At 50.0% G+C, this 22,833-nt stretch overlaps 7 protein-coding genes across 7 annotated transcripts; 2 read left to right on the top strand and 5 right to left on the bottom strand.

Moving 5' to 3' along the window:
* Window positions 1–6,788: 6,788 nt before the first annotated feature.
* TRV_04134 (uncharacterized protein) lies at window positions 6,789–8,566 on the bottom strand (the record flags this gene model as incomplete). The annotated part of the gene is made up of 2 exons (XM_003021757.1): window positions 6,789–7,965; window positions 8,034–8,566. The coding sequence occupies 2 exons, from the start codon at window positions 8,564–8,566 to the stop codon at window positions 6,789–6,791; spliced, it is 1,710 nt and encodes a 569-aa protein (XP_003021803.1).
* A 616-nt stretch (window positions 8,567–9,182) lies between these two features.
* TRV_04133 (uncharacterized protein) lies at window positions 9,183–9,662 on the top strand (the record flags this gene model as incomplete). The annotated part of the gene is made up of 2 exons (XM_003021756.1): window positions 9,183–9,347; window positions 9,528–9,662. The coding sequence occupies 2 exons, from the start codon at window positions 9,183–9,185 to the stop codon at window positions 9,660–9,662; spliced, it is 300 nt and encodes a 99-aa protein (XP_003021802.1).
* A 76-nt stretch (window positions 9,663–9,738) lies between these two features.
* Window positions 9,739–10,503, bottom strand: TRV_04132 (uncharacterized protein; the record flags this gene model as incomplete). The annotated part of the gene is made up of 1 exon (XM_003021755.1): window positions 9,739–10,503. One exon carries the CDS (start codon window positions 10,501–10,503, stop codon window positions 9,739–9,741), a length of 765 nt encoding a protein of 254 aa, XP_003021801.1.
* Window positions 10,504–11,393: 890 nt separating this feature from the next.
* TRV_04131 (uncharacterized protein) lies at window positions 11,394–15,363 on the bottom strand (the record flags this gene model as incomplete). Its single annotated transcript, XM_003021754.1, has 3 exons — window positions 11,394–13,747; window positions 13,812–14,205; window positions 14,353–15,363. The coding sequence occupies 3 exons, from the start codon at window positions 15,361–15,363 to the stop codon at window positions 11,394–11,396; spliced, it is 3,759 nt and encodes a 1,252-aa protein (XP_003021800.1).
* A 442-nt stretch (window positions 15,364–15,805) lies between these two features.
* On the top strand, window positions 15,806–17,663 carry TRV_04130 (DNA (apurinic or apyrimidinic site) lyase, endon uclease; the record flags this gene model as incomplete). The annotated part of the gene is made up of 4 exons (XM_003021753.1): window positions 15,806–16,265; window positions 16,436–16,544; window positions 16,631–16,765; window positions 16,853–17,663. 4 exons carry the CDS (start codon window positions 15,806–15,808, stop codon window positions 17,661–17,663), a joined length of 1,515 nt encoding a protein of 504 aa, XP_003021799.1.
* A 222-nt stretch (window positions 17,664–17,885) lies between these two features.
* Window positions 17,886–20,426, bottom strand: TRV_04129 (HET domain protein; the record flags this gene model as incomplete). The annotated part of the gene is made up of 1 exon (XM_003021752.1): window positions 17,886–20,426. One exon carries the CDS (start codon window positions 20,424–20,426, stop codon window positions 17,886–17,888), a length of 2,541 nt encoding a protein of 846 aa, XP_003021798.1.
* A 464-nt stretch (window positions 20,427–20,890) lies between these two features.
* On the bottom strand, window positions 20,891–22,543 carry TRV_04128 (uncharacterized protein; the record flags this gene model as incomplete). Its single annotated transcript, XM_003021751.1, has 1 exon — window positions 20,891–22,543. One exon carries the CDS (start codon window positions 22,541–22,543, stop codon window positions 20,891–20,893), a length of 1,653 nt encoding a protein of 550 aa, XP_003021797.1.
* Window positions 22,544–22,833: the final 290 nt, after the last annotated feature.

The following is a 22,833-nucleotide window of genomic DNA, read 5'->3' as shown; positions in this document are numbered from 1 at the left end:
AATGCACTTCCTTTGTTCTTGTGTCTCAGAGTTAGCTGTTGCATAAATTCCCTGATTACGACAGATTTTATTGCTTCAACATCCCTATAAAAATCGGAAGGCGATCATTACCATGAGGCTACACATCCATATAGCCTATCATTCCTCTTAAACACCGTCTGTACACTCATTTAGAGGCTTCTTTAGTCACAGACGAGCAAGGGTGGAATAGCACAACTACCTAACTAGTGGCTTATGAAAGCTTCTGGCTGAGACGAAAGAGATGTTCATGCAGGCCCGTTTGGCCATGATATAGGTAGGTATAACATGATTATCCGATCCCTCTGCAAAAACATAGCCACGTTCTCCCTAGTAAGACAGAAGAAAATCGGGCGGAAAAGGATTGCTCTCCCAGCATCAACCTCCTCTGTAAGTAGAAGTAAATCTGCCAATGATGCATAGCCAAAAAGCACTGACAATAGCACATTTTTCTCATTGGTCAATAAAAGGTTAAGGTTCGATTTATAGCTGCCGATCCATGCCGCTTTTACACAAGCGCGGCTTTATTTTTGCAAAAAGCTTGTGGGGCAGGTCCAACCTTAACCTTATATACTTGAAACTCTAACCTTCTTGTTATGATAAAAAAAAAAAAAAAAACAAACTTTCTGCCAATCCATAACACGAGCAGCCATGTGATGTCAACAGCTTGCTCGCATAGCAAAAAGGCGAAGCAACTCCAGTTCTCTCCAGGCTCAAACGGAGAGTTAGTTACACAGCAGGTTGAAACTCTTCCTGTGCCTGGCTTGGCCGCTTCATCCTTAGTCTGGAAGCTTGAAGCTTGCTCTGCTCTGTGTGAGGATAGGAGTCGATCAGTAATTAGTATTCAGGCCTTCGCTGCAATCTAGACAGACATAGCTCAAGACAATTGCATTTCTTCAAGAAGCATTTATTATCAGCTATGGGATGCCCTGGCAAACAGTACTCAATCTGACCGCTGCTGCCAAGGTACGCATCGACCCCAGGATATACCCACATGTCCACCAAGACTAAGTAATATCGGCCACAATGCATACCGTGCGGGCAAAGACCAATCCAATGTGATAATCAATATCAAATCGACAGTCCATCTCGTTTCAGAAGTGATGAGGAGACTTATACTCCGCCACGTGGGTCCAAACTGTTCCCTGTTGCCATGTTTCCTTCGTGCCAGCGTGTGGAAGTATAAATCAAAACCGCGAGAGGGACAATGATGGAGGAAAAAGAAAATAACAGGCACCTCTCATCCTTCAGAAGGCTAAAGGAGCATCATATCCCGAGAGGAAAAAGCGGTTTCAATCTACATTTAATCAGCAGACGGAGAGCGTGTATATGCATATAGACTGTTGGAGATCAGTTTAATAACACTGTCTCCTCATGAGAGCATTCAGCAAGAGTAGTTATAGTATTACTATCTAAAGATTGTGCCAAAATAAATACACCTAGATAGATCTTGTTTTTATTTGAGATATGGACTGCAAGTCAGAACTCTAGAAGAAATCTAGGTTGTGTGTTACCAACCACGGAACATTTAGACCAGGCTCGGGCTCTCACAAACTCCTTATCTTTGACGATGAACGAGAAGTACAAAAATAAAGGAAAAGAAAAGAAATAAAGAGTGAAAGAAAGAAGAAAGGAAAGGAAACGAGAAGGAAGTCTATCGAAGACTTCGATTCAGGGATGTATCCCTTCCGGCAAGGATATTACTTCAGCGATGCCACCAATCAGGTTTCTGCCCGGAGCATGATATAGAAGGCTGAAACATAGCCCAGACCACGCAGAAGAATAAGGAGTGAGAGCTCCCCTCGGACTGGTAGTTAAGGAGCCGCTGCACAGCCAATCTTATAAATCCAAGGGCAGGCATCAGGGATCGGGTATAGGCATAGCTGAAGGAGAAGATTAATTTAATCAGCTTTGAATCACCTTCCTTCTCGTTATTTCACTGTCATGTTCTCCGTATCTCGGTGTCTTAGTAATTTGGGGGCCAGCCAAATCCACGTTTCTTGTCAATCGTATTCAACCCTTGTCTGCCATGCGTAGCTATAATTTCAAACCACGTTTATCCCCTTTCTTTTTGGCCGGAAAATGAAAGGATGCACTTGATCAGTAGTTGTTGTAGAAGGAGCAGGAAGCCTTTGATTGTTACCAAGTGGGAGAGGATTAATGAGTCTCTCCGGACGCTGCGGCGTTCCCAAGAGACTTAAGGAGAGGACGGCAATGTGATAGGTATACCTCCCTGATATGAGATGGTTTCTTACGAATGTCTCAGAAGCTGTGTGATGTTGCTGGTCAACCTGTTACTCTGGCTCTCGCTAGAGATGAAATTGGTTGAAGTGCGAGTTGTTCCTCACGGCTGGCGCTCAACGTCAGCATCCCTCGTAAGTGATATATTCATTATATTGCAAGCAGTTGACCGAGTCCCCCTGCTGCAGTGTTCCATGGAAATATCTACGATGGGCATTCGGACATATTACCCACCAGCAATCCCATCGACTGGCGAGCTATCCCCATGACAGCACCAGGCTGCTGTACATGTAATGGGCAACAACCGTCTGGCTAAAGCGCTAGCAGTGGATAAATACTCGGGCATTTCCTTGGGACACGGGAAGATAGGAAGCCTTCCGGGATAGCGGTCAGTTACTGTTGGCTATTCAAATCGAACATCGCCGTCTGGACGACTTAGTTATACTGAGTAGTTAGCGACATCGCCAGCCATACTTATGCGTCAGCAGTCAGTCAAGGTCCGCTGCAAGATGGCCTTTCCATACCTCCAGCCCGCGGTGTACATGAAGGTTCGTAATCCCCTTTTCTTGTCTAACTCTTGTCATCTCCAATTTGGTTACATTCTCGGTTGTGTCTCGTAACTCAGCTGGACTGCTCAATGACCGGCAAGCGAACTAACTGACTAACTGATGGCCTTCAGATTCACGTCGGTGAGGTACGTTCTGCTTGTACCCTCAGTCAGCCATCTTCCCTAGAAGAGAGACATTGGTTCTCCCCAGCTGTTGCTGCAATGAGCCCCGCGTCTATCAAACATCTAAGTCTCAGATCCTGACGGGATCGCACAAGGGCTGTGCTGCCCGCCACCCGTCGATCCAGCGCTAGTTAGCTAGTTAACAAGTTATCGAGATGCTGGTCCTGTGACTGGACTAGATGGCTTTCTTCCCCGGAGAATCGGGCCCAGCTAACGCGGCATGATGGTGGCTAGCATACGCCCCAGGGATTCATCAAATCGGTCGATGGATTCAAGCCGTATATCGATGCCACTATTACCTTCGGCAGTGACTGGCTCTCGTCCGACTCTCGCGACATGCTGCCACGTATGAATATGATCGGTCTTGCGCAGTGAGTGCTCCTCCATCAACTAGTTGGGGGCTATATTGGTTAACTAGTTATCAATATCACGGTTTGATATTTTAACTAGTGGGCAAAACTAACTACCCGCTGTGCTATTTTAATCTCTTCCCGGGGGTTTCTATTTCTAGCTAACCTTTTCGACCCAGAAACCATGATGGCATCCCCTTTGCATTCCGGTTCGATGGTATAGTAGCCATCTCTCAAGACGCGGCAACTCCTACACCAAGTGCATGCACTGTAGCGCCCAAGACTGCTCCATTCGCCTTCTCGAGTAAGCACTACGCCTCCTTGTTGCGCACTGGTGGTCTCTAAATATACCCTCTGGCTCGCCATATTTCGGTCCTTTATATAGCTAACCTTCTGTCTAGCCACAAACCACTCCTTTTCCAGTGGCCACGAGTCTTTTCAAAATATGCTAAGATATTCTTATGTCGGCCACAGCAGATACACCGTTACTGGAAATGGCATTCTGGTCGAATGCTTCGTATCCACGCTGACGCATGTTTGCTGAATCTGGACAAAACAAGAGAAAACGAGGAAGTGTGTGTGAGAGAAAACGGCTGGCCATTCGAACCCCGTTTATGTATGCATTGCATTTATGATATTTGCATCTGTCGGATGGGCGGGATCTTTTGTTTTTGGTTTTTTTTATCTTTATTTATTTTTTCTTCGAGAGGCGCAGGAGTTCTCAATGGGGAAATATATCGGGTTCATGTATTTTGTAAAGTCTGGGGTGTCGTTCAAAGGACTGCATTTTATACAATTCTTCTCGCTGCTTGGCCGTCTAGATTGGACAGTAGGACTGATACTGACTATGGACGTTAATATACCATGTACTGAAGTATCTCCAAGTATCACTTGCGGGCCGAAGCAAGTGCGCTATTCTGCTGATGGAGGGTGTGCTATACCATAGGCATGTCAAGCTTTATGTTGCATAAAGCCGAGTTTTTAGAATATGGATGTAAGCAAAAGCATTTCCCAGCAGTATATGCAAGCTCCTGGTAAAGCGGTCACCCGCATACCCAAAAGAGGAAGATGATGAGCCTGACAAGGAGGGAAAAGGACAGATGGGACAAAACGAGCTCGCTTAGACCGTTGATGGAGAAACAATGCCATTAATATGTATGCATTATATGCACCAGGCGCACCAGGCGCATCAACTGTGCCAAAAACAGACCGGGTACGTCAATCCTCATTCTGACCTCCCGACATTTGCCATCAGCCGAGAGATGTTGATGGAGGAGGGAGCCCCCACTCCCAACAGACAACAGGCCCTTGCAAGAGAGGTGCGCCTAGCCATTGCAGGACATATGGATTACCTCTATACCTAGCTGTCTAGTTGTCTGCATGAGGAATCCCATACTTACGCTAAATCCTGCCAACAAAAAAAAAAATGGACACGGACCCCTTTGGCTATGCGGCGGGAATGCAGCGGGAACGCAGCGGGAAGTGGAACACAGCGGGAAGTGGGAGCCGTGGGGGTATACTTGGTAATCCCTTATGGGGGTACGCACTTCAAGATCCGCCCACCTGAAAATGATGGGAATCGCGTCAATGCCGGTGCACGGGCTATCCCAGGGCGAGATGGCTGTCAGCTGTCCCTCTGGCTCCCTCATCCTTTCCGGACTGTCGGGCCTTGTAGGCTAGTTTCAAAGAGTTTCCCATCCGGTTATGTGGGATGGATCTACATACACACCTAGGAGGACCCCCTTAACCTCCCCGGCCAATATTTGGGCAGTGGTGCCCCAACATTGGGAAGAAAAAACGGTCCAAAGATCATCCCATAGCACCCATGTCATAGCTATTCGACTTCTCGACGCACAGTAGAGGGTACGAGATAAGCTGTGAAAGACCGAGAGTGTGATACAACACAAATAGGTTGTCGTTGTGGTATTTTCCCCCGGATATGCGGTCCCAAGCTTCATGGCATCCAAAGAATCTTCCCAACAGCGGCGACAGCGACCGAATCTTTCAAATGGTGAGAAGCCGACCGTTCCAGTTCACGATGTAACTACCCATCGTAAGAATAGGTTGCATGAATTGCAAACCGGGGCATATGCTGATCTGTTTAGTTACCAGAGCGATGGGCATCGCTGATAGGAGGCATCTGCCGGTTGACCAGTCAACTCCAGAACATGCATAACGGGCGGGTGTATACGTTATCTCACGATTAAGGGCGATCAAAATGGGCGCTATATTGCTTGTGCAGCTCATCTGCCAATCGCGGCCTTCAGTCGAGCTGGGGAACGCATTTTTATTCCACGGACATCCGGAGTATATCCCTGAACCTGCAGCTGGAACGTTCCAGCAGCGAACCGGAAAGGAGAGTTGATCTACTCCGTTCCTCTTCTTCCCCTCCAGTGTATTTACCGTGTAGGCACAGGGAGGAGGTAGACAGCTGGGACACCCAAGGTATCAAATCCTAGGGAAGATGGTAACTCCCTGGCATAGAGGAGGCGATAACCCATGCCGACATCATATATCTGGCCCGTAACCACCAACCCCCGCGACTGGTCTTCCCTCAGGGTAAGAGATAATTGATAATATCTACAACGGCGGCAGGCGGCCGGGATGCGTGTATACATATCCAGACACGACAACCACCCCCAAACTGCCCCCGGGCGAGTAGGGGTAGGAGTATCAGATTTCCGAATGGAGATATGCACATAGGCATCAAGAAGCGTGACGGCCGAGTTATGCACGTCCTGTAGCTGTGTGATGAGGGAAATCCCTGTATTGGTATCCAGCATCCAACTGCGCCGGGGGGGGAGGCAGGCTTTCGGTTTGTCGGATAAAAGTCATGAAATCCCCGATCCCATGCGCATTTTTCCGACAGAGAGGAAGACGAGGAGGACATTTTTATCGCCTATCCGCGTCAAGAGCGCTGAAAGGGTTTTGGCCATCTGTTCTGTGGTCTTCGCAGCTCCCATATATTGATCGCCCCAAACAACAGCATGGGTGCTGTCAGTGCGGCATGGGCGCGTCGTCATCAACTCACCTAGACATCAAAGAGCTGAAGATATGTCGTTGGATAGGTCGGCTTCCGTTGAGAGATACCTGAGTTGGTTGGGGGGTCACATTTTATATTGGTCGCTTTGGTAGGCGAAAGGCTCGCTTGAGCCCCAATATCATCCGCTACGTGCGTATGTTTGGTAGAAGCAGGAATATTTGGCGGGCCAGTCAAGATGTTAAGATAGCCGGCAAGAATCAATAAGAGCCAAACTGGAATCATATATCTGCGTAAAAAGGTGTGAATATTGCCATCTATAACTGACTGGAAGAGAGTGTTCGAGCTGATGGAATGTAGGAATTTTTTCATTGATTCATGAATGTAGATGCATCGACAAGTCCAAGTCCGATATCGTATTTCCGATGACAGTCGGTGTCTCAGGAGTAATATGAATGGAGAAATGTGGCTAATTCCACAGATTTCGCCCCGTTGCGATCATTCCAGCCAAAACACCAGCTCCAATAATTGATCCATCAGTTGCCTCCCGCAAAAGAACACTCTTCCCGCCATCCTGCGGCCCAGCTCGAATAACCAGTCGGTCAATATATCCCTGACACAGCACCTTAAAGTTGGGATAATGCTGAATGATGCTCCCCGTATATGCCACGACTAGCTCCTCGGGGCCTCGCTGCCAGTTCACAGTCGACCCTGATGTCGGCAGAAGAAGGGGATTCTGGTACGGAGAAGTGGCGCAATGCAGCTTGCCCAGCGAGGTGCATCTCTGCGGGCACTCAAGACGTATTTCATGGTTGCATGCCAGTAAGGCAACTGACGCTGCTGCGATCAAGGCGGCCGAGCGGGTTTGAACAGCGGAAGCAGTGACTCGCAGGACACGGGCAGACGCCGGAGTCCAGAGCCATGAGTTCTTAACTGGTGAAGCAAGCTTTCGGCTAAGTCTGGCGGCTAGTTCGCTGTCTGATCGAGAGGTAGCAATGACATCGGAGACAAAGTCGATCGTGAGCGCGTAGGGTTTCGTAAGAGCGCAAGGGAGGACAGCGGAGGGGTAGGACATGACTGTGGTATAGTAGTCATAAACTATGATACGAATGAGTTCTCCAATATATCTACCACCAGTCATGTATTCAAATGGCTGGAAGCCCGGCCGGACTGAGCAAGCGCTCAATTGATCATCCCAGGCTGTGCTGATTGACAACTCCTTCAAGGGGCCCTCGGTCCCCTGGAGCGTCCACTCGGTGCTGATAACAGCCTCCGTTGCTTTAGGGCAATATGAACGTATCTGACGGGCCTTTGTCTGGTGCAGGTCCTTCAGCTTCATGGGGATAGTAGCATTACAGCCGGTGCCAACAACGATTCCCATAGCCACCCTGGTGTTTGGCAGGGATTTCACTGCGTATGCGAGTGAGGCCAGAGTTGCCACTGTGTCGTTTGCAATGGCTATGATGTTGAGGCCTGGCAGGGTGTACGTTTTGCGCCGTTTGGTCTGAGACTGTCGTTGATCCTGATTGGGCTGGTAAGAATGGCGCTCATAGCCATTCAGGACAGCTCTGCGGAGGTTGAGGTTCGATTTGATGGCAAATCCCTTGCCAATTGGCATCAGCGTTGCTTCGTCTAGCGACTCTTGTCTATATCATGTAGCCAACCCTTCTGTCAGTCCAAGTTCTATGCGCCGTAGCTTTGTGGTAGCCCCTACCGTATAGGCAGGCTGAATGATATGCCAGTCTCTATCTCTCGAGGAAGAGACTGATCAGCTGGATCATGGGAACTGAGCTCATCAGCTACGACTTCGGCTATACAGCTCCCGATCCAGCCAAAAAGAGCTTCCTCATCATCCTCCTTCAGACGCTCTTCAATCCGCCAGGCCTTCTCAATCGTCCTCCGTACTCTTCGACCAGATACTGACCGGAAAGCACTTTGATCACTTCGACCACTGGGAGAATGACGACTAGCTGGCGAGCAACCTAGAAGCTCGATAAAAGCGACTCTTAGGTTGGTCATCCCGACATCGACAGCGAGGTAGACGCCCGTTTCTCTACCGCTGGGCAGGCAAGTGACCGGGGTAGGGAAGAAATGGCCATCTCCCGTCAACGCAAGGGTTCGGTAGACCTTCGACAGGCGGTAGGAGAGCTCATAGAGCGTGGCATCCGTGATAGTTAGTGGGCGGAGGAAGCTATCAATTGTTCGGCAGCAATGCTCATCGTCGTCCGAAGATGAAAGAACCGACATGGCCGTATAGATCATCAAAAAGGCTCAGCTAGTTATTTAACATCTGAAAAGAAGCAAACCTGATAGGTAAATTTCAGTAAATTTGCATCCATCGAAGAAACGAAGAATCGTCCTCGTTGGCCATAAATAACTAACAGAACAAACCAACCTGTGAGCCCAGGGTCTCACCCCCTAACCAGCTCATCTCCGCCATTTCGCTCTCTCCTCGCTGTTTCGTCTTCTGTTCTTCCGCGTCTTCGTCTACCTCTCCCTATCGTTGCGCAAGTGGTATGATGTTACCGTAACTCCTGGCGTTTTGCTCGAGTTATTATGACTTGCATGAGGACGAAGCAGCAGCCCAAAAAAAGCAAAGAGCAAAAATCAACCCCTTGGCTGTTACGGAGACCGGTCCATGTTACATTCCAGCAACCTCGACGTTGCAGGGCCAGCGCGAGAGAGAGTAAAATAGACTATTCCATTCGTTCTTGGTGTCTTCAGGCTGCAATTCGCGGGCGGAAAGTTGTAAGGGCAGCGTCCAGTGATGTCGCCATGTCTCAGATTGCCCGTAAGGAGACTGGGTGGGTGTTCTGATATTGGAGATGCAGATGGGAGGACAGTCAGTTGTCAGGAGACAGCAATGGCGCAGGAAAGGCCTGGAAATACCAATGGCTTGAGATCTTTTGCCCTTATAGTTCCATATATTGGAGATCTCGACGTCATCAGGGCTGTCCCTTGTTTGGTTGATAGCCATCACGAACCGGACTATCACCAGGAAGATTCCTCAGGCGATACCAACCGCCAGGTGTATGGTGTGCGGTGTGTAGCAGTAGCATTGGCAATGTCGTTATTATGGGGGCGATACTGGAGGTCATGGAGCATTCTTCAGAGCAAATACCCATTGATATATATCCATTCCGTGCCGATATATATTAGCTATGCGCGTGTGTATCCACTCGGGCGAATGCTCGGCTTCCCTTGCTAGACGGGAGTTACGGCGCCTTTCTTCGTCTTCTTTGCCTTCTTCTTCAACTGGCCGATCGCTGGCTCTGCTGCTGCAGCTCTCCTTTTCCTCCTCAAGCCGGGCTTTGCTGCCAGTGCTGGCGTTGGCGCCTTGTAGGGGATGTCATCCGGTGGCAAGGACCTGGGCTGAATACACGGATCAGTCAAAACCATGGCAACCCCCGGGCTATTTCTCAGTGGGAAGCGTGGATGAGATGGTCAAAGATCTCGTACACACAAGAAGCGTCTTCCGGGTAAGGGGCAAGCTGGGGACGTACATTCGGTGGTTGGGCGTCTGTCTCTCCAGCCGACAGTCCTGCCAGCGTCGACGGGCGAGGGATGCTGTAGAGTCTGCTTTGGCTGCATTCCCCTGGGTATCTGCAGTCTTGCAAACAGCCTGGGGATGGACTGATGCCCTTTTGCTGCCTGGCGTGCCTCTGCCAGACGGCCATGGCCTCCCATCCGGCGTAGTCGAAGGAGGAATTGCAGGCAGTCCCCAGGCTGCTCTCGCCCTTGACCTGCCTCTGGCGGCGCCCCCGGTGCTTGCGGCCCTGTGCAAGGCCGTAGCAGAAGTAGTGCCCGTCGGACAGGCATCGGTTCGTCACCGCGAGGGCATAGTGTGTATGGCACTTGTGGCATCTCCAAGTCCATCGCCGCGGGTTATCGGGCCGTGGAGGCAGGACGGCAGCTGGCACCGCCAGTTTATCCTCTTTCTCGCTGTCTTTCTCGTTATCCTGTGTATCCTTTTCTTGCCCGTTGTCTTGCTTGACGTCGTCGCCCTTCCCGTCTGTCTTGGGTCCCGTGTCCATGTCCTGCTCCGCATCGACAGACGACGAGCTCGAGGTCCCTTCTGCTGACGAACAGTCGATAGACGCGGGCTCAGACTCGCTAGGCGAAGACACCAGCTCCTCAGCAGAGTCGATGTTGAGAGGTACAGAGATATCTTCTTCTGTCGCCATGGTTTTGGTCAACGGTCCTTGCAGGTGCTGCTATACAACCAATATCAATATCAATATCAACAAGACGGCCTTGACTGGGTTACAGCTTACAGTAGCAGTGTCAAGATGAGATAACGAAGCCGAGCAAAGGGAGCAAGCATTCATCGACTAGATGTTGAAGCCGGAGAGGGAGAGCGTTTTTCGCCTGCTGTATACCAGGATCAAACGAGATATCCAAGCCGTCACTTGTATATATACACAAGCCAGGAGGAGACATAACTACTGCCTGAGACCTAGCTGTCACCTCTAGATAATGGCTGTCAATAGCTGTTGTCTTGCAGGTATTGATAAAGAGGCATTCACTCTCTATTGATACGATTGTTTGAGAGGACAAAGTAGCCCACAGCAAAGCCTCTTTCATTTGAACGCACTCGACATTGATATTCAATGTTCAAAGAGCAAATACTTCTAAGTTACTGTTGCTTTTAATATCTTATTGACAGTACAAGGCCACTCCCGTGATTGCGCATTAGCTACTCCTATTGTTGCTCAATCCAACATCTAATAGAAGGGCCCAGAGATATCTGGCCAGATTTCGGGGCGCGAGGAATGAAAATAGAGAAAAATAGAAAGAAGTGAATTAATTATTATGGTATCTCGATAGGTAAATTTGCTATAGTCAAGCCAAAACTCTCGAGAAACCCTCGTTCCATGCCATAGCTAAGTCGAGATCAACGCAAAGTAGTCAGGAGAAAAGGGGTAAGAAAAGGGCATCATCCAGGGGGTATAGTTATCAATAATCAGTCGTCTAAAGGCATCCTTTGTCATCCATGATAAGTGTCACTAAGTCGTCCACATCAGCCGCCAAACGCCAGCCCAAGAAGGAAAATCAGAGTAGAAAATCGGCTGGATCAGGCATCTCGCTTCCCCCGCTTGCGTGCAATCAGGTTCTCCAAGTTGTTAAGGTGGCCTAGTAGTCCCTTGCGGCCTGCGTTGGCAACCAACCAAGCCTCCATATTCTCTCGCACCAGTCTCATCGAGTGGACAACGGGGAAGGTAGGCTGCTTGTCGCCATCTGCACTGCCGGGTGAAGCCTTCTCGCGAGCATTGCGTTCAATCTCCACCCACTTTGGGCTCAAAGGGTTAAGCAACAGGTCAAACACGTCCGACCAGATCTCGCGCTCCCAGTATCGTTTCAACGATTCCTTGATTCTGTACGTCTTTTGGGCTCCTACACCTCGCTCGTTTCCAAGGCTGGGGGAACCAGGCCTGTCGCTGGTTCGTTCGGTCACTTGGGACACTTCCATGTACTTTCCAAACAGCATAACGTAAATAGTCCCCGCCAGACCGTACAGATCGGCCTGGTACGTCCATGGTCGACACTCGCGCATCTCAACACACTCGTGCTGGCCCACCTTCCAGTCCGCAATGAATTGAACCTCCGGCTTGAAAACACGCATATCAATCGCTCGTCCAAAATCTATCAGTGTCAACCCTCTCTCCTTCCAACCATAAAGCCCAGATGGGGAGTACCCAGTACTTCCGTCTTCAGGGCGGCAGCCTTCATCGTCAGCTAGCAGGGAACCGCTTCGAGGGGTAGGAATTGTGGATGCGGAAGCTGGCCCAGGCAGCCGGACCAGACAGTTGTCGGGTTTCAGATCCCCATGGAGAATCCCACAGGAGTGGAGGGCTTCAACTGTCCGGAATAGCTCTGCTGCAAAGAACATAATCACTACCTCCTCCAGGCATTGATCTGAGGGTGCCACTGGGCCAGTAGACTCTGTTTTGATGTTGATGAGGTCCAGCAAAGTACCTTGGTTTAAGTAGTCTTCCACCAGAATTGACTCATCCTTGAACATATGTATTTCGTGGCATTGAACAATGCTATCCTTCGCGCGTCGGTAATAGGATGAATTCTCGATCCTGGTCCTGGCAGTCACGAGCATATAGAACTCCCAGGGTGATGGCGGGTCAGATTCAACCTTCAGGGCTTCCAGAGGCTTGCGCTCCAAGTCTCTGAGAACTGCACCGTTTCCACCGGTCAAGTGAGAGCTTTTAGCAGGAGGAAAATTCTCCTGTTCAGAGTCTGAGAATGTATCAGGAGAATCGATGCTTTCGGCAAGGTAAACGGGAGCAAATCCCCCTTCCCCAAGCTCCCGCTTCACCGCATAGCTTCTTGCTGCCCCTGAAAGGCAGATAATTGGCGGTATAGTGAATTGCTTCTCACTTCCATGTGCTTTGGGTGGCTTTGCCAGGGCTTTCAGGTATTTCTTAATCTCAGCTCCGTTCCCACCGATTTGAGAAGTGTGGTCATTGTAGCCTGGATAGACGCGCAACGGAGGCTGAAGTCCCTTCAGAATCTTATCTCGTATGGCAGTTTCAATGGGATTGCACTGAACATCCTCTATGAGCACACGAGGTTCAACAAGACCACCTCGCTTGAACATGCTCTGAGGTGACTTGAGCTTCCCGGCCATCTTACTAGGTGATTCGTCCCCAAGCATGTCAAATTCCGCGTCGTCTTGACTTGCTAGCATCAGATCATCGATCTCTGGAATAGCTGGAGTTGATGCTGAGAAGAGAGGCTTGGAATTCTTGGAGGGGGTTTTCGAGCTCATGTAGTGCTTGTTTTTGAACATCGTCGAGGCGAGCGAGGTTTCGGTGTGCTCAACAATCGGTGTCATAAAAGGGAGTCGATTTTGAGCGGCCACAAAGGCGTCTCGGTAGGGGCCTCTAGGAGGATTGTAGTCCTCTGGTGGCACAAGGACAAAATTTTCTTCCTGGTGAACGATGCGATCACCTCGCCGAGGAGTAGGCATTGTTCCTAGGCCATCAGAGCTCTCAGCGTCCTCTTCCTCTCTTGGTGTTATTGTCCCGGGCCCTGGGACATGTTCTTCAGGGGAGAATTCAGTCCATGCACTAGCACTAGTGATATCCTCCTCTGTTCGGTCCCCTAGTCCGTCTGCTCCTATAATAGCTCTACTTGCTTTAAAGGTATTTGTCTTATCATCTTCAAAATCACTGCCTGGGGCAGAAATGGCCCCTGTAGTAGTGCTTTCCCCTATACTAGCACAATCATCATCTTCATAGTCACTTCCATAGACACTGTCTAGATCTTTGGCAAGCTGAAGCTCAGACTTTAGTGGCTGATTGAATATGCCATATATTTCATCTGTAGCCTCTTTAGTATGGAATGTCATTGTAGGCTCAGTAGAGCCTCTCTTCTTAATCCTTGGTCCAGTGGGCGAATCAAGATTAGTTTTTACTATAATAGCACTATGTATTAGTAGGTTTTTATAATATATAACCAGTTTTAAGAAACAACTTACCTATCTGTGTCTCCATTTTGATTTCTTTCACCTTTGTTTTCTTCCCTTTTGCCAGCTTGGGATCTCGACCAGCCTCATCATAGATTTGGAGCTTTTCTTGCATAGCCATAGATAGATGTTTATCTGGGCCATAATCATTTCCATTTATATGTGGGTCTCTCCCTGTGACCTCATTTTGAGGTATCTCCCTTAGTGGCTTTTTCCTTTGTTTATCCCAATCTTTACTCATCCAGCCACGACGAATTGCTCTAAGCTCATCAAGGCTCATTTCAACTGCTGGGTTATGAGGATCAGGGTATATGGCCTCAAGGTTAACAACAACACGTTCAATTTTTCCAGTTCGGGGGTCGACTCGTTCTTTATTATTTCGTGAAACGTTAATAGTTTGCATTGACTTTGAACTATGGTGTGTATTTGACGTCTGAGTATATAAACAAAAAAATTCCGTAAAGGAAGTTTATGCCAGATATTAGTCCTATGATCGTAAATATATATACCATATATCAAAAGCGCAAAAAGGAAAATCAAACATTGGGCTTACCTCGTCTTTAAACACAGTCATCTTCTGCGTAGCTGCAGGCTTCTTCCCAGCCTTCAAAGTCTGCCCAGCCCACGGAGTTGGCTCAATGGTATTCTCTTTCCTGCGATCTTTCAATGACCCAATGTTGTCCCACCCTCTTGTTCCGGGACTACAGCTCGATTTTGTGGCTTCAGCTCCTCCATCTGCATCGGAGAAGATGGCCATCTTGGGTTTACCGCTGCGGGACCTGCTCGTCGAGGTTCCGCCGCCAAGCCCGCTTCTCGTAGGTTCAGCCTGAGGATCCTGGCTTGCCGCAGACGATGCAAAGGGGTCAAACTTTGCAGCTAATGCTGGCCGCACTCTGGGAAGAGCAGGAGAAGAAGGACCATCAGAGCCGCTTGGTCTCTGTTCTGCTCGTTTCTGGAACTCCCCAAATTTCCTAAAAAGCCGTTCAGTCGGCCTGGCTTCCTTTTCAATGCCCATTTTGTATACTTCTTCAGCTTGTGCTATCCTTCCATCCCGCTCTAACCACGAAGCAAATTCTTCGTAAAACAGCGCCAGCTGCGCACCAACACCGTGCCTCGCCAAAAAGGCAAACGTCTCCCTTGGAGAGTCAGAGAAAAGTTGTATATAATGTAGCCAGAGCCGTAAATATCTTGGATCGTTCTTGTAATGTGTTGAGCTTAGAAACGCATTGGTTGCGCGTTCTAGAAGTGGGAGCAGCCCCGATTGCGAGGTTGCTTGAGCAGAAGGATATGCGTCCAGTGTCCATTTCACATATCGGTCGTAAATATCAAGTGGGTCATCTGATTCTGCAATGGATTCCAGCTCAGCTTCATATTCCCGTCGAACCGCATCGTTCAGCGTCCTCGTTTCGTCTAGTTCCGACGAGCGTGAGCTCTGGTCCAAGGGTCGAGGAGAAAACACTGCCGCCAGCGCTTTTGCAGACCTTCCACTGGGCAGCGATTGAATGTTTTCTTTCTGATTCTCGATAAGATCGAAATCGATACGGTCGTCGGAGGGCCGCGCCATCGTGGTATGCGCCGTTCTTGAACGGTCAACAGATGTAAACAAGGAAAATTGGTCAATCTGACAGTCACAGCGGCCGTGAACAGTTATTCAGGGGCCGCCAATGGGCATTCAAACAACAGCGTATCGCTCCTTATCCTCCTTATCTTCTGGCAGGCGACTTGATCGACGAGTTGATGATATTTTCCTCTTGAGACCAAACGTTGACGTCGCATTTTGGTTGACGTTGGCCGGGGAACCTGTCACGTGATGACAATAATTCAGGTTCCCCATCTTTAACGTCCTCGAGGTCGCGTCGCAACGTCGAAGCCGAGAAGAAACTTGCACAGAGAAGTGCAAGAGGATGCTGAAGAGAGATTTGAGCATCAGGAGAGTGCTTTCTGCAGCTAGTGATACCCCTTGAGGCTGGATACCTGGAAATTCTGCCTGGAAAGGCTCTTTAACGATGCCAGCTACCCGGTCAACGCGCCGGAACCAGGAAACGAAGACTGCCTCCACAGCCACAGATGGTGCTCCAGAGACAGCTATTTCAGAAAGAAAGCGAGGTCTCAGTGTAACTGGGGCTTCTGTAGCAAAGCGACCAAAGAAGTCCAGCTCCAGTAGTATCACAAAGAAGCCTCAGTCAGAGCCGAAAAGGGACAAGAAAGCACGGGATAAAGATACCTCAGAAGCAGAAAAATCGACCGGAAGAGCTTTGGAAAACAGGGAACCTGAGAGCGTACAAAAGATAAGACCTGAAGAAGGTAAAGACGAGGAAGAGGAAGTGGGAAAGCCTAGTTCATCGCAATATACGGCTGCAGAGAAACAGAAAACCAAGGAAGAACAATCTGCAGAAATGAACCCTCTAGCTCCCCGCGCTTCTGGACTACGAATGTATGTGGGAGCTCATGTAAGCGCAGCAAAAGGTGTGTTGTATGCTCTTGGATCGCGAGATATGCGTCAGATACTATTGTTTCTTAAGCTAAACGTGTATATATCCTAGGGGTTCAAAACTCTATTCCGAACAGCATCCATATCGGGTAAACATATCGCTACATTTCCTCCAACATCTAGTGCATGAAATGCCTGTCAATAGTAGCTGACCATACTTCCAGGGGAAATGCATTCGCACTATTTCTAAAGTCGCAGAGAAAATGGGACAATCCTCCTCTCCAAGACGAGCATAGAGATTTGTTCAAGAAAGCGTGTGTGGAAAACAACTACGATGCTGCATTGTATAGCTCCCTTGTTTCTATCATATTATCCGAACCCGGCTAATGAGCCCATTTAGGCACGTCCTTCCACATGGCTCATACCTCGTGAATCTAGCACAGGAAGATCCAGCCAAGGCAAAAGTAGCGTATAATTCCTTCTTGGATGACTTAAAACGTTGTGAGGCGCTTGGTATAAAGCTATATAACTTCCAGTAAGTCCCCAACCTTGGCTGCTGTAATACCGGTGATTGGACGTCCACGACAGGATGGGAAGATGAAAGGCCCTAACGCCACCCTAGTCCAGGGGCAACAAATAAGACGTCTCTCGAGTCGTCACTCTCTCGCCTTGCCAAAGCCCTGATATCCGCTCTTGATGCAACAAAGACCGTTATTCCAGTGCTCGAGACAATGTGCGGTCACGGAACTACGATTGGTGGCCCACTGTCTCACTTCCGTGATCTCTTCGCGCTAATTCCAGAATCATACCATCCTCGACTTGGTGTTTGTGTCGATACTTGTCACAGCTTCGCAGCAGGGTATGATCTACGCTCTCCAGCTGGCTGGGACAGGTTCATGACGGAGTTCGACGAAACCATAGGTCTGAAGTTTCTACGAGCATGGCATTTAAATGATTCAAAAACACCCCTGGGTAGCAACAGAGACCTCCACGCTAACATTGGAACCGGATTCCTGGGGCTGAGGGCATTCCACAACTTGATGAACGACAAGAGAGCGGAAGGGATGCCGATGGTGCTGGAGACCCCGATTGATAGGCCTGTCGAGGGTGCAGGGACAGGGGCTAAAAGTAAAAAAACAATCGAAGATAAATCCGTTTGGGCCAAAGAGATAAAGCTTCTCGAGAGTCTTATTGGCATGGATCCTGAGAGTAAAGAGTTCCTTGAGCTCGAGGCCAAACTGGCAGATGAAGGGAAAGAAGAGCGGGCCAAACATCAGGCCATGTTCGACAAGAAGGCAAAGGAGAATTCCGGCAAGAGCAAGGACATAAGGTCCATGTTCGGTAAAGGGAAGCCCAAGAGGAAAGGTTCGAGGAAGAAGGACGAGAGCAGTGAAGATGAAACCGATGGAGAGTGTGGCAGCAGCCACGAATGACAGATGTAGTTACGAAACTTGGAATAGGGGGTAAATATCCAGTCATTCTCGACCTACCAGTGGGCTTGCGTTGAGAGGTCCAACAAAATAAGGGCATCACCAGACGTCATTACACTCAGCAAACAGGGATGGGTGGCAGCTGAATAGTCCTCCAATAATATGTATATTAGAAATATTAATCCACCGGCAGTGATTTAACTAGCTAACTATCTTTCGTGATTTCTATACCAACGAGATCCTTTTCATATCATCCTTTCCTGCAGCTGCTTCACCGTCCATTACGCCGTGTATATATGACTCCCCGATGAACTTGTACTTGGAACACCCATCACCAGCTTCGTCTAGTAGTTTTCTCAGCACAAAGGCTGCACCAGCCCCTGGTATAACCCATACCTCGTCTCCAGCCTCCATGCCAGCCGGCCCTAGCCCAAAGTACCGGTTCTTCGTGGTAAACAGTCTCCTTCTCCCCACTGTGCTCTGCAAGGTCCTTACCAACGTTCCCCCTTGTCGAAGCCGTTCTAGAAGGCCAACAGACGGATCCTCGCTTTTAGCTGCCAGCTTCTCCTCCAAGTCAAGAAGGACATTGATAGGCGGAATACAACAGGTTCTCTCAGCCTCCGTCAGTGCGAGCACATGAGCTTTCAAAAGAGTATATACCAGTTTCTGAGTATCCTGCGAACTGAGGTTTCTAGAAGGCTCATTGAATTCTTGTTCTAGATCCGCCTTCGATAGCCCAGCTAGCGGTGGATCAGAGAACATGTCAAGAACCCGCCCGATGCCATGCCCGAGGCTAGGAGCGAGATTCAGCTCGGGATTTGCACCAGCATTGCCTTCTTCGACCCATGCTTCCCTGACTAGCATTGTCCCTATCATCTCGCTGAATTCAGAGCTGAACGACTGCGGGGCTGGCTGTCGTCCGTCAGGCCCCTTGTTGGCGCAGAGAGTTCTCCATAGGACCTCTGACCGCTGATGGCCCGTATGGTGGTATGATGACGGTATAAGGAGCGTTAATTCCAACCATGATGGGTCAAAGAAGCGCTTCAGGTCTCCAGGACCTGAGGTTGTGTTTCCAATAGCCAGCACAGTATCTATAGGAAGCCCCTGGATAGTCAAGGTGCCCCAATGGTCTGATTTTTCGATCAACGGACTGGGAACTGGCAGGTTACCAGCAGCATTTGAATATGCAGACATCAAATTCGTCCATGTCACACTGTAATCTGGCGTCCATGAAGGAAGAGATTCAATCTTACGCCAGGAATGATCAAGCACAGCGGAGAGGATTCGGAGCTCTCCAGCGTCGAGTATGATTTGTTTCGTGGCTTCTGCGTACACCTGCTCAACAGGTTTCGTATAGTCTGCCTGCCAAATAGGCTTTTCTGTGTCTCTTGACTGCCCGTCCGCTAGGGCCTTCTTGTTCAGCAGGCCATATACCCCGTATATCTTGTCTCTCGGATCCGTCGCAAGGAAATGCCATGTATCAAAGACTAGATTCTCCAACGAGACCGTTCTGGGTTTATCTGCGGGAGGATTGGATGCAAACCTATCCTGCCATTGCAGCAGCTGTACAACTGGCTGCTCGATGCCGCGCCCCCCTTCACCAAGGGGTACGTACTTTGCTGACATCTCGGTACCCAGCTTCAGTTGACGGTAGTGCAGCATCTCCGCAGTGATACAGAAAAGCCTCCAGGGTATCTCGACTCCGCCGCAGTATGCCACTACGATGCCAGACAGGATGATTTCCTGTACTATCCATAGGCGTCGGAAGTACTGTCTCTGGAACAAGGCAGCCAGGGCGTCCCATTCCCCTTCGGCTACATACGGTATGCCTTCATTCGTATGAAGTTCCTGGCTGTTCTGAGTATACGGTATGATGGTGCTTTCAATGAACTGGTTGCCGGCCCTAGCAAACCTGGGTATCAAATGGGCCGCTCGCTTCGTGTATCCGTCCTCCCTGCCGAGCCATATAAGCGTAAAGGCGGCTTCCTGATATATCCTATGCATAAGATCAACCTGCGAGGAGCGTTCTTCCGGGTCAGCCTGGTTGATACAGACCTGGTCAACCCACAGCCAGACCTCCGGTCCACCATCCTGCTGTTCATCTGCCTGCTGGCAGCCATCCGGGGCCGTTTCAGCCGTTAAATAGCTCAGGATTCCCTCGTCAGCGATCTCGCGCGCGTAATCTAGTGCCGTCTTGCGTTCATAGTCGGGAATATCAAGTCTCGCGCCCGCCTCGACCAGCAGCCGGACAACCTCCCCCCTGCGCAGTCGTACCGCCCAGACAAGCGCCGTCATCCCTTCGCGGTCCCTTGTATTGAGCTCAGCGCCCGAGGCAATCAGGGACCTCACCCTCCTAGCGTCTCCATTGATCGAGTGCGTATGCAGCCTTGTCCAGCCCTTGCTCTCGTTACGGCGGTTGATAAACGTCTTCCACGCATCTTGCGGCACATCTCGCAGCGCATCATACAGGTTGCGGCTGACCAGCAGTCTCTTCCCGTCACACTTAACCGGCACACCTGCGCTGGGGAACAAGTACTCCGCCGCCAGGGCATTGTAATGCTGTGTGAACCGATGGCCGTCGCGGGCTCTCGCATGCGGGTTCCCCCACGTATACGATATGGCATGGAAGGACGGCGCAGCATCCAGGTCGACCGTCTTCAGCGTGCATTCCAGCTGGTTGAACTTGTCGCGGGAGCTGATGCGCAGCAGACGGATGGACGTGCGGGTTGGCAGCGGCTGGTACTGATATTGCTCCACCCGGAGCATTTTATATAGAATATACAGCTTTGTGCGGTCTGTCTATTCAGTATCAGTTGTTGCTTGTCAGAAGTTCTGCGTTTGTTTGCTTTTTCAATAGTCAGTGAATGGTTATTATACGAAGCCTGCACGGTATGCAGCTACCTAAGCCTCCAACAGTATCGTTTACAAGGGGCTGTCACGGTATAGAATAATGCTAATAGATAAATTATATAGGTGGTCATGTTTGTTCATTGATTATTTCGTCTAAAGATCGTAAGCCTCTATAGTTACTGCTTGCTCGTCCTGCACCTGAGCAAGCGAGCAAAACAACAGCGATAAAGTACAGCCCAGTAGCCCCCATTACTCGATACTGAAAGAACAAGAGTGCCAGCAGCTCGTCATGACCTGCAAAGAAAGGAGGTAGGGCATACGGTAAGGGGGGAAAATAAAATAAAATAAACAAAGATGTTTGGTCCCAGATGTGCCGCTGTTTACTCGTATATGTAGCTGATATATTTCATGACTCCCTTGTGTTCGCGGATTGGGCGCTCGGCGGCAATGATCTCGTCCAAACCAGTCACCATGTCTATGTCCTCCGCCCGCCAGCACCAGGGGTCACTTCTGGTGTACCAGCGGTGGCCAAAGTAGACCAACAAGAAAGCCGGGATGCCAATATAGGCAGTCAAGAAGTCAGAAGCATTGAATCTCTGAGGGAAGAGTGTGTCAAATCCGTTGATAAGGATCAAGAGGATGAAGCCGAAGATACCAACACGAGCTCCCCAAGGTTGGAACCTGGACCTGTACGTGAGTTCGATGCCTTGAACCTTGACGGCTTTGGTGAAGCGGAAGTGGATGATGCAGCAGCAGGTCCAACTGATGAACGCGGACGTGTTGGTGAAACTGACGAACCAGTTGAAGACGCGGGAGCTGCCGCTGCCGACAGCCAGATAGGCGAGAGGGAGGAAGAGAGCACTAGCTGCCAGCGCCATGTAAGGCAGACCGTAGCGGTTGCAGGCCCTGAAGATGTGCGGAGCGTCACCAGCCACGGCGAGTGAGTAGAGAGCTCGGGACGACATGTAAAGGTACGAGTTGCCCGAGCTCCAGGCAGAGGTAAGGATGACAGCATTCACGATGCTGGGGAGGACAGCAATGCCGGCATTCTTGATGCCGAAGACGAAGGGGGACGAGCCAGCGCCAGCGCCACCATTAGTCAGGGACGATTCATCTGATGGACAGGTAACGCTGATGGCCAGGGAGCCTAGGATGTAGAAGAAGGCCAGACGGTAGAAAAAACGGCGGGAGGCTCGTGGGATGTTGTGTCGAGGCGACTCCATCTCACCGGCCGTCTGGATGATAAGCTCGGGGGCGAAGAGGAACGCGAAAGCGCTGAGGACGACGCATTTGAGGAAGGCCACAAACCGGCCGGCATCCCCTTTGACGATGTATTCGTTCGCCGGCCTCGGGTGTGTCCAGTAATGGAATCCTAGTCGTTGGTGGGATGGGCCTCCGCCCCAGAAGAGGATGAAGGCGAGGATGATCAAGCCTAGCATCATAATGACCTTAAGACTTGCAAACCAGAACTCAGACTCTCCATACCAGCGCACGGGCAGCAAGTTTAGAGCGATGATGACGACCAGGAAGATTGTGATCCAGATAGCAATGTTGATAGAGTCGTCCCAGTAGCCCACGATCAGAGAAGCGGCGACAATCTCGTTCGGTACAAGGATGCCCAGCGAGTACCAGTACAGATATCCGAGTGAGAAGCCCATGCTGCGCGAGACATAACGGAAGCCGTAGTAGCTCATCGTACCTCCGTGGACGGGTAAGTATGTGCCAACCTCCGCTATAGCTGTAACAACTAGGTAGACGAGCACACCGATGAGTAGGTATGCGCCGACTAGAAATGCAGGGCCGCCTTTTGCCAGGGCCTGACCCGAGCCGACGAAGAGACCGGTTCCAATGGTACCTCCAAGGGCCATCATCTGGACATGTCGCGACTTCAGACCTCGCTGCGTCTGGTTATACCGGGTGTCGTGCAGGCTGGCCTCAACCATCGCCCGCATGTCGTTTCGTTTCTCATCGCCGTAGACTGGGGGAGCTGGCACATAGTCCCTGGCCTCGACGTCGGCCTCTTGTTGGCCCATCTTGAAGAAGAGAGAAAGGCCCTTCCCTTTTCCCTCAGTCCGTAAGTTAGTCAAATCAGCCGGTCGGTCGCACAGTGGCCAACTCCAGTCCGTTCGGGAGACTATCAGTTGTGTGTATGCCGGCCGATGTCAATCTCAGACCCGGGCAGAGTCCCTCTTATATATATATGACTTTGGCTTGGATATATAAGAAGCTATTGACCGGGAGTTGCAGAGAGTGAGGAAGGCGGGATGCAAAGCTGCTAAAATATATACCACCCTCCCCATCCATGTAACGACGAGTAGCAGCT

Source organism: Trichophyton verrucosum (assembly GCF_000151505.1).
Source record: "Trichophyton verrucosum HKI 0517 chromosome Unknown contig00324_1.f1.exp, whole genome shotgun sequence".
Classification (NCBI taxonomy): domain Eukaryota; kingdom Fungi; phylum Ascomycota; class Eurotiomycetes; order Onygenales; family Arthrodermataceae; genus Trichophyton; species Trichophyton verrucosum.
The sequence above is the reverse complement of the archived record's forward strand: the minus strand, read 5'-3'. Positions and strand labels throughout refer to the sequence as shown.